At 36.1% G+C, this 17,293-nt stretch overlaps 1 protein-coding gene and 1 long non-coding RNA gene across 2 annotated transcripts in view; one reads left to right on the top strand and one right to left on the bottom strand.

The window, feature by feature from the left end:
• The window catches only part of CTDP1 (CTD phosphatase subunit 1), an 85,686-nt gene that overhangs the window by 42,190 nt on the left and 26,203 nt on the right, over positions 1-17,293 (top strand). Inside the window, exon 11 of the mRNA XM_035318090.1 lies at positions 2,678-2,843. Coding sequence (XP_035173981.1) covers positions 2,678-2,843 — 166 coding nt within the window. The remainder of the gene's footprint in view (positions 1-2,677; positions 2,844-17,293) is intronic.
• Positions 3,105-15,367, bottom strand: LOC118162121. Its single transcript, XR_004748297.1, has 3 exons — positions 15,357-15,367; positions 11,260-11,262; positions 3,105-3,242 (listed from the first exon to the last, which is right to left on the bottom strand). It is a non-coding gene; the product is annotated as an uncharacterized LOC118162121 (long non-coding RNA).

Here is a 17,293-nt window from a genome sequence, read left to right as displayed (position 1 = left end):
TTAAATTTTAGCCTATAAAACAGATGAAAATGTAAAGCCTGAAAAATGTCTTTAATAAAAAAAAAAAAGTTTGTCACAAACCTCAAAGTCTGTTTTTATATTGCTTTTTGGAGTGTTTTCTTACCTAGTGTTTCTTACCTCACAGCTGTTGGATAATACTGGAAAAAATCTGTCAGAACCCTTGAGAAGCTGTAACTAGTTATTTACAGTTAATATTTGTGTGTAAAATAATGTGATCAAGCATGACCTCACCCTGTATTCTTGATTTAAACTTTTTAACCAGTGGTGAAGTCTTCCAAGGCTAACCTGAGACTTGTAATATTTCAGCATATTACTGCTACGGAATAAAGAACTTCATAGCTATGCCAACTCTCTTGAATGCAATAGCTCCTTTATTAAACAGTCCAAAATAGTTTTCATTTAATAATGATGAAAAATAATTCCTGCCTTGCCAGCATTTGAGGTGAAGGTAATATTCTCAAAAGTACTCAGAGTATATACGTAAGAATACAAAGATGCAGAAACGGCAAGAGAAGTTCTTTCTGTGATCAGTATGATATTTACTTTAAAAATAGACCAGACTTTTCTTCTAGTATAAGAAAATCTGCTTGGCTGCCTGCCTGTTACATATAATTAAGGTGTATAATACTTGGCATTGTCAAACTTTTTTATACAGTTGTGTAAGATGCTTACACCTTTTTGTTTTGTCATTTGCTTTTTTACTAAGAATGTAAATAGCATCACCACCTTTCTCTTGGCTAGCGTACCTATTAAAAAGACGTGGAAATCATGTTATTAAAGACCCTTTTGGAATATACAGTGGAATATTGTATTTTTTTCCTCTCTAATGAGAAGTATTGCCCAAGAAGTATTGCCCTAATACCAAGGGAAAAGTGTGTAGTCTTGTAAAACAGAAAACATTTTAGTGGGGGGAGGAAAAACTGTTAAGCTGTGATTAAAAACTCTTAAAAGTAAAACAGGTTTGGATAATTCATTTCCACAACATCCAAGTGTTTTTTTTGTTTGTTTGTTTCATAGAAAATTCTAGTATATAGAAATGAAAGAAAGCGAGGGATCTGACTTCTGATGTGTTGCTAAGTAGTGTTGAGCTGATGTGAACCTTCTGTAACATGCAGTGCAATTCTTGGCAATATGGTAATTGACTTGAGTTTCTTACCTCACCCATAATTTAAATTAATTCACATCTCAAGTATCTATCCATGGGATCTGGCAGGAATCAGACTCCTATTTAGGAAATAGAGCTCATTTTGAGGACTCTTATTAACAGCTTCATCTGGCTTTCAGATTTCGTGCACTCTGGGATTGAGATACTGATCTCAAGAATTCTTGTTACTTAGGATACTTAGCCTTCTCAAGAAGCTGTTAAGTTCATGACGGAAGAAATTATGCTGTAGAAAATTACATGTGACTGGATGTACAGTCTTAATGAATCTTTAGTACATGATTTTGTTTATTTTTATGGGGCTTGTACTTGTGCTCTAAAGCTGCTTCTTGGCAATGCAAACTCAATAAGAAGCAGCCATGCTGCACTGAGACTTATCAGCAGACACTATGCTGTCTCCTTTCTGAATTGCCACCACTGTCAGAAACAGCTTGATAGTGGTGTCTCACCTGGTTGCTACAACTTGAAACAGCTTCTCATTTCAGATACACAGCTACTTCTATACTTGCTTGTGCTAATCATTCTCCACAAACACAATCTTGTGGCCAGCATAAAGAATTAATGACCCATGAGCTTTTTATGACCTTGAGATCTTTGAATAGGACCCTGGGTGGTGCTGAGCTGCTGTAATGTGTTTGAAAATATTAGTGTGATGATAAGACCAATATTCTTAGTTAAATGTATTGCATAGCAGTTTTTAGCTTCTACAAGTCTTTATTAGTTAGGTAACTTCCATCCTGCCATTATTACCTAAGAAAGGTGGAAGTCTTCTGTTGTTCTAGGTATTGTCAAGCTTTTTATTACTGTTATATAGCAATTCTCATGAAGTTATGATTATCTATTCTGATGAATATTTTGAGATTTTTTTTGTACTTAAGTGTATGGTTTAAGTACAGTAACAAATGAGATGATAAAACTCAAATTAAAAGAAAATGCTACCATGTCTAAATACGCTAGCCAAAAAGAAATCTTGTTTGCTTTGTATCTCAACTAGATTTAGCATCTAGGAAACATTTGAAGACTGAGGCTGCAGATATGAGCTTTCTACCTGCAAACCTCTTGTTTGAGGGGTTGAGAATTAGAAAGGTAAACTTTAAGACTGAAGAATACAAGCATAACGTAGATCAGGAAAACCTTATTAGAATATAAGGATTGTCTTATAAATTATAAATGTGTCAGATGGACAAACTTTGAAGTATTTTATGGGCAACACCTCTCTAGCTAACGAAGCTCTTAGCTTTGTGAATGGTTTGATGCTTAAAAGAACAATGAGAAAGACAGGAGAGTTCCTTGTCAATGGCAGAATAAGACCTTAAGTTGTAAGACTGAAAATAAACGAAACGTCATTTGAAGACTTTTTCTGTTGAAGAACGCTGAAGCCTGTTAAGTAAAGTCACCAATAGTCAGTAGCCATAAAATGTGTGTAGGATTTTTTTTCTAGGAAGGCTATAATCAAGTAAATCTTTCTTATGTGGGACCCCTGAAATTTTTCAGAGTTGTTCAACCACACCAGCAGCAGATTTTTGAAGAAGATGACCTACCAGCGAGTGAAAATGAAGAGCAGCCTGGTCCATCTAAGAGGAAACGCCAGCCAAGTATGTCTGAGACGATGCCCCTCTACACCCTATGTAAAGAGGATTTAGAGAGTATGGATAAAGAGGTGAGCTTAACTAATTGTGACAGGTTTCTAATATAATGATTGTTAGTTATGCATAACAGTTTAGCTTCTGTTAAATTATGTATCTATGTGAACTGACCTTATATGCCACTACAGTAACCTGAAAAAAAAGCTGTAGCTGACTAAGAAGTAAACTTTGGTTTAAAACACAACTATATTCTACAAAGCAAACATAACTTCAGGAACTGGAGCACTCATATGTGTAAGTAGGCCTTGAAAGCAGAACTTAGTTTTAGTATAGCTTTGTATCAAGAAGCATCTTAGCAGAGTTGCTGTGTGTTAAGTTTTGCCAGGTGTCACTTCAAAATAAATCTTCAAATAATTGGGACCAAGTCAGTGGCAGGATGGGAGAAGAGAGGTCTGGATTTAAAGGGCATGGGACTGTTTAAGATTTTGACATTCACTCATCTCTAAGAGGTTAAATAACATAGAAATAATTAAAAGTTAAAATATTATGTTAAAGCAATTATTTTATCCATTATTTTATGTAATTAGTAGAGAAAACTGAAGAAAGTTGTCCAGTGCTACTTCTAAAAACTCAGCAGTGAAATCATCAGTGTGGAATTGAAAGAGAATCACAGAATGGCCAAGGTTGGAAGGGACCTCTGAAGATCATCTAGTCCAATCCCCTTGCCAAGCAGTATCGCCTAGAGCACGTTGTGCAGGATGGCATCCAGGCAGGTTTTGAATACCTCCAGAGAAGGGAACTCCACAACCTCTTCAGGCAACCTGTTCCAGTGCTCTGTCACCCTCACAGTAAAGAAGTGCCCTCTCATATTCAGTTTGTGCCCATTGCTTCTCGTCTTGTCAGTGGGCACAACTGAAGAGTCTGATTCCATCCTCTTGATGGAATCACCCTCCCTTCAGGTATTTAGATGCATTGATGAGAAAAGGTCACTAAGTTATTGCAGCAAAGGACATGAGTCTACTGTGTCCATAAGCCTCATCACCTTACTAGATGAAATGATCATGAAAAATAATGTCAGCATTCTGTTTTCTCAACACTTTAGGGAAGACTGAAGGCCACTGCATTTTCTTGTTTCTAAATCAATATCTATCCCACATCTCCTCTTCCTTACACATCCCACCTAGTGGTTTGTTTGTTAGGTGACCTCAGACAGCTCTTCACCAAGCATATCTTGAGCAAACTTTTGCAGCCACAATCTCACCTCCATTTCCTCGATTCAAATAGGGTAAATCCTGAAACATGTCCATGTATCACTCTGTCCAACTTGGTTATTTGGTGTTCTTTTAGAAATTTTCCTTTGAGTATTGTGTGCAGTTTGCTGCAGTGGAAGAAGAAGGAAAGTCAAACATATAAAGGAAGCTGGATATCAGTTGTTTTTCTGCTATTTTGTGTTTTGCTTTAAAGAACTTATTTTCCATTGAAAACAGAAGCAATTCTTAAAAGTATCTCTGAAATTTTTTCCTTTATTTTATTTTCTTTATTTTAATTTTCAGAAGATGTAATATTTGTTTTAAATCAGTGTAGGTAATGGTCAAGTTGTAAGTATGTCATCCTGATCAGAAACATTGAGATTGACTGTTATTCAGGCAGCTGAAAGAACTCTAAAAATGTAGTGTAGCTAAAGTTAGTGAAATTTAAATTATCAGCAAGTGAAACACTTATTTGTCTTTTTCAGTCTGTTACTTGTCTGCAGAGCCTTAGTTTGCCCACTAATTGCATAGAGCTGGCTGTCTGATACTTTTTATGTTTCTTAGGAGGACATCATGGTCCAAACTTGTTCTAAACGTGGCAGCTTTAAGTGTTTGTAAATAGTACTGTTTGTTTTTTTGTTTTTTGTTTTTTTTTTGATGTAGTGTTTTACATGGAGATAACTGATTACTGAAATAGGAAGAAGGTTTACCTACTTTCATATTAACTCAAGTAGACAATTGATTTTGGGCTACTTCTGCTTCCAAAGGTTGCTTAAAAAACATAATTTAAGCTTGCTTACACAGTCTCTGGTGTACTTGGACATCTTAGTTTTATTCTCCCATGCAAATAAAAGTTCATAAAGAATAAAAACTATTGGAACCTTTTGGTATATTCAGACAGCATACTATTAATATATTAATCTTGTAGCTAAAAATTGGAACTACCTATATGTAAGGAATTGTTAGATGGCACTCATGAAAAAGCTGATAATTAGGTGCTATTCATTTTGCACAAGATTCTGTATAATATTACTCAAATTCTTGGTGGGTCTGGTCATTCTTAAGAGAAAATATAAATAATGTATGATTTAGGCCGATTCACTTCTTATACTCAGATATCTTAACAGGTAATTTAATCAGGAGATAAGTACAAATGGTTATGCTACAACAACAATTAATGGGCTGTACTAAGCAAACATTAAGTGAAGAGGCAGCTATGCTTAGTTCAAGTTGACCTCTTTGAGCAATCTGATGAACTGTATGTATAGTAATAAGACTTTGCCTGAGTTTTGTCTGGATTTCCCTGTTTATTCTATTGACAATCAGTCAATGATTGAATGGATTTACTTATAATAAAAGACGTTCCTGCCATCTTGTATGTTTTTCATACTTTTCTGATACAGTCAAAATATTCATATCCTTTGCCATTCTTCCAAAGCTGTTCTCAAAATTGTTTTTGTAAGGAGTCTTGGCATTTCAGAGGATTTACTCAAAGTATTGAGAAAAGTAGCTTCTTTTTAGATACTGCTATCATTCTAGCACTTCAGCTAAGCAGTGAGGCCGCACCTCGAGTACTGTGTTTGGTTTTGGGCGCCTCGCTACAAGTACATCGAGGTGCTTGAGCGAGTCCAGAGAAGGGATCTGGAGAACAAGTCTTACGAGGAGCGGCTGAGGGAGCTGGGGTTGTTCAGCCTGGAGAAGAGGAGTCTCAGAGGTGACCTTATCGCACTCCACAGGTACCTTAAAGGAGGCTGCAGTGAGGTGGGGGTTTGTCTGTTCTCCCACATGCCTGACAGGACAAGGGGGAATGGGCTAAAGTTGTGCCAGGGGAGGTCTAAGCTGGATATTAGGAAGAACTTTTTTACTGAAAGGGTTATGAGACATTGGAATGGGCTGCCCAGGGAAGTGGTTGAGTCACCATCCCTGGAGGTCTTTAAAAGACATTTAAATGTAGAGCTCAGTGATACGGTTTAGTGGAGGTCTTGTTAGTGTTAGGTCAGAGGCTGGACTAGGTGATCTTGGAGGTCTCTTCCAGCCTAGATGATTCTGTGATTTCGGTTAATTCTTATGCAACTAAGATCAAATCTAAACTCTTCATGTTTTTGCAGATTTAAACAACTTCTGTTGTCCTTTAAAGTTTGCATGCTCTGTAGCAAAATATTTTATTCTAATGTTACTCTGTCTGAAATAGAAACTGGATCTATAAACATCCAGCTATAGAATATATTTACGGAGTGTTAAGGTGAAGGTTGAATATTCTATAAAGAAAGTATTTTCATACATTGTGTTTGATTTTTCTGGGCAGTGCTGATAGGACTTCATGTATCTGCAGCCTTCTGTGTTTTGCCTTAGTAAAGAGAAGTGTTTTTCTACTGTCTGCGTGTTCACTGAAAATGGGGCTAAACTTCTCTAAATGTAGCTCTGTAACTTCACTTTAACATATGTATCTAACTTCATATTCTAAATCAAATGCCACTAGGCTGTCAATGCTACTCGGACTTAGTTAAAAATGAGTAGTCTGAGCAATATAAAACAGTTTGGAAGCTGATCACTAACATAATTCTGAGCATTCTATGTATAGGGTCTAACTGAGCCTCATCACATATCTGGCCTCATCACATATCTGAGCATGTTTTTACACTAAAATTTTAGTTGTTATTCTCTGTGAATGAAATTTAAACTCTTGTGTTGAATCCTTGGTCCAAGTCTGAACTATTTTTTCATGCCTATTATTTTATCAAGATACTCTAATATTGGTGTTTCAGCATAAGAAAAAATATTAGGCAGTATAACATAATATATGCTAGGTGTTAAGGAATACTTTTAGAAATGTGCATGTTTGAGGTAAAATAGCTTTCCTTTGCTTTTGTAGTCTTAACTTTTTTCAGCTGCTGGCATCAGAGAGCAGTGAATATAGCCGCTCAGCTCTCTCTGCATGCTAGTATTGCAGCTGCAAGTGTTCTAGATACTTTGTCAGCATTATCAGGAATATTTCCTCTGTGTACAACTTTAACATAGACTATAATAATAATAAAAAAGCAGAACTAGAACCCCCTACAGATGCAAAAAATTCCATGAGGCAAGGCAGTCACAAAATCAATTACCAGAATAGCCATGTTGCTCCAAGTTTTTGGTCTACCGTAGTGATATCAATTCTAGATTTTGAGAGAATGTAATTAGTATTGTTATATTATTCTGTTTTTTATATATGAGCTTGCACCTTTTCTCTGACAGGGGTTACAGTAAAATGTAGACTATATTCTCTGTCACTCCGCATAGCAAGTATAATATTGCTTTCTTTGAGATGAGCACAGACAGCTGCCTATCTCAGATATTTTTGTGCTCTGACATCAAACTTCTTTCATCAGAGGTATTGAGAACTGGATACAGCTGGCATACTGCAACACAACAATCATCTCAAAACTTGTATAGCATGTATCACCTTCGTATCAAGCCCGCCACTTGAAAATAACCACTGCTTAGCGCCTGGACTTATCTTTTTTGTGTCTGTGTTTGGTGGTGGTGTTTTTTTTGTTGTTTGGTGTTTTTTATAAATATCCAGAACTAAGCATGGAATGAGTGATTTAGCTATGCAAGGCACTTCTTGCAGACACAGTGCCCATATCACTTTACTGCTTTGTTTAAAAACCCCATGCTTTGATTATACAGACTCTACAGTCACATTGCCCAGGTCAGCAGGAACCATTTCAAAACCATCTTGGCTTCACTATCTTCTTTAAGCTTCCATTAAAGCCAATTTAGAAATAGTTTTCCTCAATGTTCATTATTTCAATGGCTTTATTAGCTTGAATGCAGTAATAAATGTCTGTTGGCTATTATGATAATGAGACCAATCTAATAAGGTATGCTGAAGAGGGAAGTTCACTGACAACCAGGCAGTGCTCCATGAAGCCAGCTGATGTCTGGTAATGCTAACCTCAGGTAAAATGAAGTCCTGACAGATCAAGCTGGTTATGTTTATATATAGCTTGGATCAGGGAGGGTTTACTAGTTTGTTCATAGTATGTGAAAAAAGACTTACACTGGACACAGCATATCTGTGTTTATGTAGCATTGTTTTGGAGCCCATAAGCCCCACTTTGTCCTAGTGGATTTACACAGTGATATTTAGGTTCATTTACAGCTGTGATACAGAAAATCTGCACTTGCAGATACAGGAAAGCTGATTTTTGCCTGTCTTGTGTTCTTATGTTAGTATTTTGAACTTCTTCTTAGACCATGACTTTCAAACAGCTCTTTATGATGCTAAACAAGAATACGGGGTGTGCGATCTCTGAAATGGAATGATGCATATTTTTCTCTGAAGTATGTGTGTAGTCATGAACATCTCCAGCCTCTGAGTGAAAGAGATGCTTTCAGTATATCTTGGGATAATAAAATCTAGAACTGATAATAGTTATAGTAGAGATTTTAAAACATCTTGTAGCAACGATTCACTGCAAGAAATATGTGAAACATCTGAGAAGCAAAAATACGTTGTTTTCAAATGCAGATTGTATATACCAGAAAATTTTCATTTATACCTGAATATATTTTCTTCTTAAGATCTGGATTATTTGGGTTCTCGTACCTATTGAAGTCCGTTGTTGTGACCATTCTTCTACAAAAGCAATGTTTTCTGGTTATGATACTGTTTAATAATGGACTGTTTCTTTGGTTGCAGCTTTTCAGGAAGTGTTTGTCTCCTGTGATGAAGCACATTAGAGCCTTTCATGTAATCTAAATAATCTGTAATTCAGGTTTAAGTAAATTAGTACTAATCAAGCTCCCTCCCACCCTTTGATTCCTTAAAATAACCAAAAAAAAAATCTCAGAATCTTTCAAGGATAATGTGCTAGGTAATAAGTACTCACAGCTTTATTACAGTATTAACTAATGCCTTTGCTGATGAATTGAAAGAGAATATGTAGGTATGATCCATTAATACTAAAGTCCTGTTACTGTACTGCCTTCAGCACTTCATTAGCATCTTACTACAAGTGGCTCCCCTTGGCAGTGAAATATGTCAAAAAAGATCACTCAGAGCTGAGAAGCCGTGTCGCCTCAAATTGCAATGTGTCATTTTTAATCGTATGTTAAGATTTCTAACTTTGTGTCATGCTATGATTGTATTTAAACCCCTTTTGCAAGTGTTCTTTCATTAGCAAATTAAATTGATTTATGTTAATAAAAAAGTCATGATCCCTAGAGTAGTTTTGCATGTCTCGTGGTAAACGTTTAGGAACAACAAAAATATTAAGACTTATGGCAGAACTATGCCTTAGGTAATAACTAGATTGTTTTAAAGTTTTGCAAGTTTGTCTCAAAGCTTCATACTGTATGTCTGCAAAATGCAGTTTAAGTAGGAAGGATGGCTTTGAGAGCAAAGTGTCATCAGCAGGTGTTTGACGGCATCAACAGACATTTCTGTAGGTTTTTTAGTCTCTGGATGTTTAGATAATGCTTTTTTTTTTCTTTAACAAAAAGAGTGGAATGGAATTTTCTCCAAAAACTTTACCTGTGGATTCCCTTACCAGCTCATTCCTCTAATGTGTGGATTAGTATAAAGTAAAGTCAGGAAGCTTGGCAAAGTATGGTTCTTAAGGGCATGCAGCTAAGGCTTCTGTTCCTCTGCAGTTTTTTGGGGTTTAAGATATGTAGATATGGGAAAACTTGAAAGATTACCCAATGGCACAAATTTTACTATTCACAACATAAACAGCTGATAACGTCAGTAAGCTGCAAAACGTCAGTAAGCTGCAAAAAGAACAGATGGTTTGGTCCACCAGTTTATTTAATTCTAAGTTGTTTGAGAGAGCATGTGGCCTCTTCTTACAGATAGCTAGCAACAGGACAAGAGGGAATGGCCTCAAGTTGCACCAGGGAGGTTCAGGTTGGAAATTAGGAGAAATTTCTTCTCAGGAGTGGTTAGGCATTGGAACAGGTTGCCTAGGGAGGTGGTGGAGTCACTGTTCCTGGGGATGTTTAAGTAAAGGTTGGACGTGGTGCCTAGGGACATTATTTAGTGAGTGATATTGGTGGTTGGGGCATAGTTGGACCAGGAGATCTTGGAGGTCTTTTCCAACCTTAATGATTCTATGATTCTAATGCTTTTAACGTAGGTTTTCCAAGATACTGGTTTGCTTCCTGTTGCAGATTTCCACTATTCAAGTTCTGGCTATGCATTTAATATAGATGCTTGTCCGAAGTCTGTAAATAGTTGTTTGTTCCTGGTGTCATGTAGTGTTATGGCATGGATGCTTGTGTAGACATAACATAATTGTGAAATGAGAAAGGGAACTTGTGTAGGTAATAACCTACCTTAAAGTACTCAGAGGTAATTAAGCTGTTAATACCTCTGAAAGCTGTTAATACCATTGAGACATAGCTTACCAAGCAATGAGATAATTTAGTCCAGCAGCAGGATGCTGAAAGTGACAGTTCTGTTTGTTTCTAGAGGTCATCTTGCAAGATCAGAAAATCTGTACTTAAATTTAAAACGATAATCTAGTTGTTGAATGTGTAGTGATTATTTCACTTTGATGCTAGGTAGCGTTACACAGGGGAGCACAAAAAAAATGGGATAAAGCAAACTAAATTCCTCTTCCCTTTTGGTGCAGAGTTTTCAGTAATTTATTCTTTTATTTGGCTCTCTTACAAGCACTTTATCAAACACTGAAGTGGTATTCATGGTGTAAATACTTCCAAAAAAGCTTCCAGCCATTAACTTGAAAAGCATGTATTTTATGTCCTATTGAGAACGTGCTCTAACTCAAATAACAAAGTATCTTCTCATCTTCTGAGCTCCTTTCGTCTTGTACACTGATTCCAGTGTAGTAGTATTTAGTTGGAAAGGATCTCAAGATCTAGTCCAACCTTCTGCTCAGAGTGCAGACAGCATTGAATTAAAACCAGGTTGCTTAGTGCTTTGTCCAGCTGGGTGTCAAAAGCCTTGAAAGACAGATTCTACATCTCCCTGCGTAGCTTGATCAGATGCCTGACTGATCTCATGATGAAAACATTTTCTTTACATCATGCTGGAACACCCCTGTTTCAGCTGGTGACTGCTGGCTCTTGCTGTGATGTGCTTTCCTCCCTAAGGAGCCTGACTTAGTTTTGTCAAATGTTGTCTTTGTTACTGTGAGGTTGGTACCATAAGGTTGGTCCCTCTTCTCCTCCCCTCCAAGCTTTCACTTCTCCAGGATTAACAGGCTCCAGTTCCTCAGCAAGTGCTCCCCACTGTCTTGGTGGCCTTCATCTGAAATTGCTCTTGTACATTCACTGTTTTTCCTGTATCGGGGAGTTTGTAAAACTGAATGCAGCACTCTAGCTATTACCTGGTGCCAAAGAGGGATAGGGACAAGATGATGAATCACTTCCCTTAATTTGCCAGCTAAATTAGCTAAATTCTGTTAGTACAGCCCTGTATGTTGTTATCATTCCTTGCTTTCAGGGCACATTGCTGACCCCCACCCCCTCCAAGGTCAGTTTGCTGTCCACCAAGATCCCATAGGTCCTTTTGAGTAGGGCTGCTCCCTAGCCATTCAGCTCCTCATCTGTACAGTTGTAATGGGATAGTTTGTTCCATGCCCTGCAGGAGGCTTCAGTATATGTTTAATAAGGAAATACTGATCTTCAGTCTTCTGCTCAATCTGTGCATATACTAGCTCCCCTAACCTTTAAGCATAACTTCAACAGCCTGTTCTGTCTGACCAGTTCTCAATGTGCATCTGGAGTTTGGGGATGTTAGCAAAATATCACGAGTCTTGTCAAAGTTCTTAAAGTATAGGAGTAAATTCTTCTCAGTAGACAACAGCTGATAAGCAGAAAACAAAAAGCATATTAACCTGTATATCAGCATCTTGTATATCAGTGATTCCTGACAAGAATATCCTGCTAGGATAGATGAACAGCTGTATTCTGGCCATAGGTATTGCAGTCACTTTTATTTTATTCTTAGGCTGCACCATTTAAAAAAAAAAGATGTAGTTTACAGGGCTATTGCAATTTAACAATCTTTTGTCAGAGGATTTCTTCTGAAAATAGAGCAAGGGAAAGGAATGTTATGGGTATGAATGGCCTTGTAATCAGATAAAACTAGTTTCCAGGCTGCAGATGTGTTGCTGACTCAGGAGACTTTGGAGAAGCTATTACACTATCTCTCCTGAGACATTTTCTCTTTGGAGACTTTGAATTAAAAGATCATTGTGATTTTTACAATTAGTAACTCTTAGTCCATGGGAATTTATGTTCCCAAAATTGGTAGTTAGGAATGGGCTTTTTTCTTTCCAACATCGTGAAGTGTTGCTGCTTCAAAGCAATTTCATTATGCTAATAATAATGTTGGTGTTTAGAAGAACTGCACAGAATGCTTAAATCAGCTCTTGAGGCACCCTAATTACCAAGGAAAGACTCAAGCTCTTGCTTCTTTTAGTGGTTCCAAGTGTTTGTCCTTAAGATCTTGATTTGAGTAGAAAATTTGTAAAAATTCTAGACATTGCTATCCAGCTGGGAAATTCAAAGACATTCAGGACTTCTGAATGGCATTCTTTAAAGGGCTAACAGTCTTGCTTTTCATAAACTAGGATGCAGAACTGTTATTAGCCTCGCATCTTCCTAATAGTATTGTTATGTAACCTCTAGGTAAAATTTTATTTCCTTTCCAGTTTAAGTGTTAATTGTGGAGTAATAACCATGCAGGGAATTGTTCAGTTCTAGTCACAGTTACATTACCTTTTCACTTGCAAGCCTTAAGTTGTCCAATTAATATATGCAACCTGTTTGTTTCATTAGTTTTTATTCCTAGCGGTATCTGCCTTTTAGGAGTATACATTATTGCCCGAGGTTGCAATTAAAATGTATGCAGGCTTTATAGCCAGTGCTGTACATCGGTACTGTGAGCTACATCCGTTGGGACTGCTGTTGCACTGTTCATTCCCTAGCAAGGACCAAGTATAATCTCCAGTGACTGTCAATGAGACTACGTAACTTTTCCATAGTGCTTCTAAGTTGTTTTTCAAATTTTATCATAGCAGTAGCTGTTCTCAGTGTAGAGCAAAGGCTTAAAGCTGCTTTTCTCACATAATTGCTTTTCATCCTAAAACTGGTATGTCTTTTACTAAAGGCTGCTGGTTTTTGTGTGCAGTTCAATAATTTTAGATGAAAGGAATTCCATACCACAATGGATGGGAAGCACATGTTACAGGTTCTTTTGCTCTCATTGTAAAGGCCTGTCTCTTAAAGTAACTCAGAAATCTCTCTGCTACTTAAACTGAGAGCTATCTATCCATGTACAATACCCCTTCACAGAGGAAAAAAGGCAAGAACTGCCACACAAAAATATTACAGAATCATACAGTGTCCTGAGTTGGAAGAGACCCACAAGGATCATTGCATCCAACTCTTGTCCATATGTACAATAGGATATTTAGAAAAATAAGATATTTTAAATAATACATTTTGAGAAAGAAGATTGCTTTTATTCAGGGACTTCTGTTACTGAAGAACAAGATGATGGTGGATGGAAACTGGATTACTTAGTTAATACTGTTGTATTTGAAAAGCACAGTAAAATGTTCTAATAGTTCTGTGATTGTTAATGAAGAAACTAGTTGCGGGGCTGTTTTGTGTTGTTTGGTGGTGTGGGTTTTTTTCTAAAAGACAGAGTCTGAATCAGCATACAAAGGTGACCTGATGAAAGAAACAGAACAAAAAGTGTATTTATACATAAATAAGAACCAAGAGCAGGAATAATTAAAGACAATTAACATCAAGAAAAAAAGTATACATATATCATTCTGTATAAAAATATATATATAAAAATGTATATGTATAAATATATGTATAAAAATATATATACCATTATGTATAAAAGGTCAGAATGTCAACGCTCTGAGATTCAATAACTATTACTGTGTTTTTTTTTCCTTTGCATTTATTTGGTTTTCGCCATGGTTCAGTACTTAACCTATGTAGGCCACTGTGGGCCACAAGTTTTCACTTGGAAATTTAAAGACTTTTGATCTAGTGTTTGAGGTTTTTTTATCCTCTTATATAATGACTTTATGTGCTTATTTTTGAGAATTCAGGTGTACAAGTCTGTCCATTTTTTTTCTTTCAGTATTTTAAGGAAGCAATACTTCTGGTAGGCAGTGTTCTGCTAGAAAACCCAGAAAGCTGGAAGCTATCTAGAAGACTAATCTTAGCTTTAGCATCCAGAGCCTGTCCTCACTGGTCTTTTTCTCCCCTCCCCCAAACCCTTCCTTATTATGTTGAATATTTTGGAGGAGATATTGTATGATCCAGCATTCAATAGGTTATGACAAAATCAGTTTATTTAAACCTACATTTCAATTTTTGTTGTCCAGATTTTTTTTTACTTGCAGTGATATTATTCATACATGCAAGCTTCAAGTAGCTAAACATGCCCCAAAAAAATGGATCAGCTTATATTTCATATTAAAATACTCAAATGTTTTATATTTTTATATATATATATAAAATATATTATGTATTTAGCTCTACAGAAATAGAACTATAGAAGTGTTCTTAATATAGTTATTTTGTATTCAAATAAAATATATTCATATCAAGGATACTTATGTAAATATTTTTTATATAGATGCATATAGTCTAGAGCTCTTATTAGCTTTCAGCATTATCTCTATTAATGTTGTAGAGTTTTCTTAGTTCTTTCTTCAAAATGTATGAATTTTATTCTGTACAAATTATAGTGAAGGCTGTCCTGATGATTTTAATCGGTCATTTCTCATAATTATTTTCCTCTGCATCCAGTCCTTTTACTGGTCTATAGATATTGTAACTTATTTCTTTAACCTTCTCACCTATGTTCTTATTAACCTGTCCTTATTTTTCCAGTTTTCCTTTGTGATTTGGTATTTACACTTTGTATGTGGTTCTGTTTGGTCTTTGGGATCTGATACGTTTCTTGCTGTGAATTAACTTGCAAATTTATTTTGAAACAATTGTTTTAGTTCTATAACCAGTTAAACAGTGGTAGAAAAACTGAGGAAGTCTTCTTTTTTTTTTTAGTGCATAATTTTGCATTCTTTTACAACTGCTACTCTAATCTGTAACCTGAATGTAGAACTCTTGTGTTTTTAAAAGATTTACACAGATGGTACTCACTATTCAGAAAAAAAAAAAAAAATAGAGTATCTGCTTGTGAGAGACATCTGCAAAATACAACTTCTTGGAGAAGTATTGCTTTAGCAATGAGGTTATGCAAGTTTAAACACAAGACTTGCTGGAAAGGAGTTGTTATAGCTGTAGATTTCTTCTATCATTTGACTGTCAGTTCCTGGACATGTTAGTGACAGTGAGTATCATTTTAATAAAGATACATAAACATTGTGTTCCTGCCATCCCATCTCAGAAACTGTAGTACTGGAACACTTCAGATTTTGTGTTTTCTGTACACACCAAAATACACTTTACACACTTTTTGCAGGATTCACTGCCCACTTATCTCTAGCAGTCTTTTCAGTCTCTTTGACCATCAATTTGCATCCCATGGTTCTTATTTTCCACATGTGTGACAACTTCTGGTCATGGGAAAAGCAGTTTGGATTAGATGAGCTGCATCTCGTCTAATACATGAATACTGATGAGCTGTATCTTGTCAATAATGAGATGTGTTAATTTGACACAGCAATTCTTGCAGTTTCTACCTGAAAATGTCATCTATGTTCAGATGTGCTAAGCTGGTAGGTGGTTCTTTAATAATTATTATGGCTTCTCCACAGCCCTCACAATGCTGGATATTAGCAGTGTTTCATGTAATAAAAATGTATCAAGACAGGGGCCAATGGAAAACTGGATAGCTCTAAGAAAACAATAGCTCTAAGAACCTAGCAGGTTACTTTTCATTTTGTTTAATAATCATTCCATCCCAAGATAGTATAGCATTGATTTTTAAAACCAGTTTGTAAAGCTTGAGCTGCGTATCCCTGAAATAATTAAACGTTTTAAAAATAAAGTTTTGATGCCTATACTTTATAAGAAAATGTCTTTGCTTTCTCTTACGCTGGTGAGACTCGAAGTCATCATTTCAAGATATTTTGAAGCTTTTTTTTAATTCCTTCTACATCATTTCTCACTTGCAATTTCTCACTTGCATCTATATAGATGGTTAGAATCCTCAGTGGAAAGTAGCACAAGGAAGAAAAATGTTCAGTCAAACAGGAGTAGCTGACTACTACTGGATATTAGAAAGATTAATAAATCCCTCAAATCTGTCTGTTTAGCGGGGGACTGAAGACAAATGCTACATACTTTATCTTTCTGAAGTCAACAGGAGAAGTATGGTAGGAGTCACCTACATGTTTGAAGTTGCCCTGTGGAGCACCTTCATTATCTTGAGTCATGTGTCTTGTCTTTCTCACAGGACATCATAAAAATAAAATGAAAATTGAATAGGTCTTTTGGTGATAACAAAACTCCGTATTTTCTATTTCCTCTCCTGTCTTGCTTGCAAACTCTGCCTTTGTGGAGAAAATGGTATTTCATTTACCTCTAATGTATTTGCAATGGAATATTGGAAAGGTGTTGCGTTTTGCACTTAGTTTGAGAAACAGAGTAGCTCTGAGTTCCCTGCCATGCATATCAAGGTAAACAAACAAACAAAAGGTACATTTATGAAGCACTAGATATAAACTGACCCTTCTTATTTCATGGCTTTTGTTTGCCTTTTGGAATTTATCTATTGCAAACAGTGTAAATCTTTTGGTCTGTGTTCATACACAGAGGTTTTCTTTGTCTTCAAAAAGCAGATGTGGCATTAGTGAGAATTGAGACTAATGAGATGTATTTCAATTTATGCTGAGAAAAGCTGCTTTTAGGAAAAAAATATCCATAGTAGAATGCTCACAGATTCTTTCCGTATCCTCTTGTGGGATCTTCACCTATATTTTCTCATGATTTATTCTTTTTCTTAAGGTTGAATGCTAACTAAAAGGATACAAGCCTTTGAAGCTCAGCAGGGTGGATCATGAGTACGATTTGCTTTTAGTGTTAGTTTCAGCAGTTCTGGACCTGACAGCAAAGTAACATGTTCTTGGAAGAGTATGAAATCCAATGCTAACTTTTTAGAAACAAAGGCCAAATAATTGCTTAATGAAATACATAAACATTTTCATAAATTTGTCTTTATTAATTAGCATAAGCAGACAAATTGGTTACAGCAGGATTCATTATGTTCAGTTCTATTAGTACTGTAGTATTTGGGAATACACTTCTTTAAAGTTACATATCTA

This window comes from Oxyura jamaicensis, chromosome 2 (genome assembly GCF_011077185.1).
Source record: "Oxyura jamaicensis isolate SHBP4307 breed ruddy duck chromosome 2, BPBGC_Ojam_1.0, whole genome shotgun sequence".
NCBI classification, from domain to species: domain Eukaryota; kingdom Metazoa; phylum Chordata; class Aves; order Anseriformes; family Anatidae; genus Oxyura; species Oxyura jamaicensis.
Note: the sequence above shows the minus strand (reverse complement) of the source record. Positions and strands in the feature narration are given on the sequence as shown.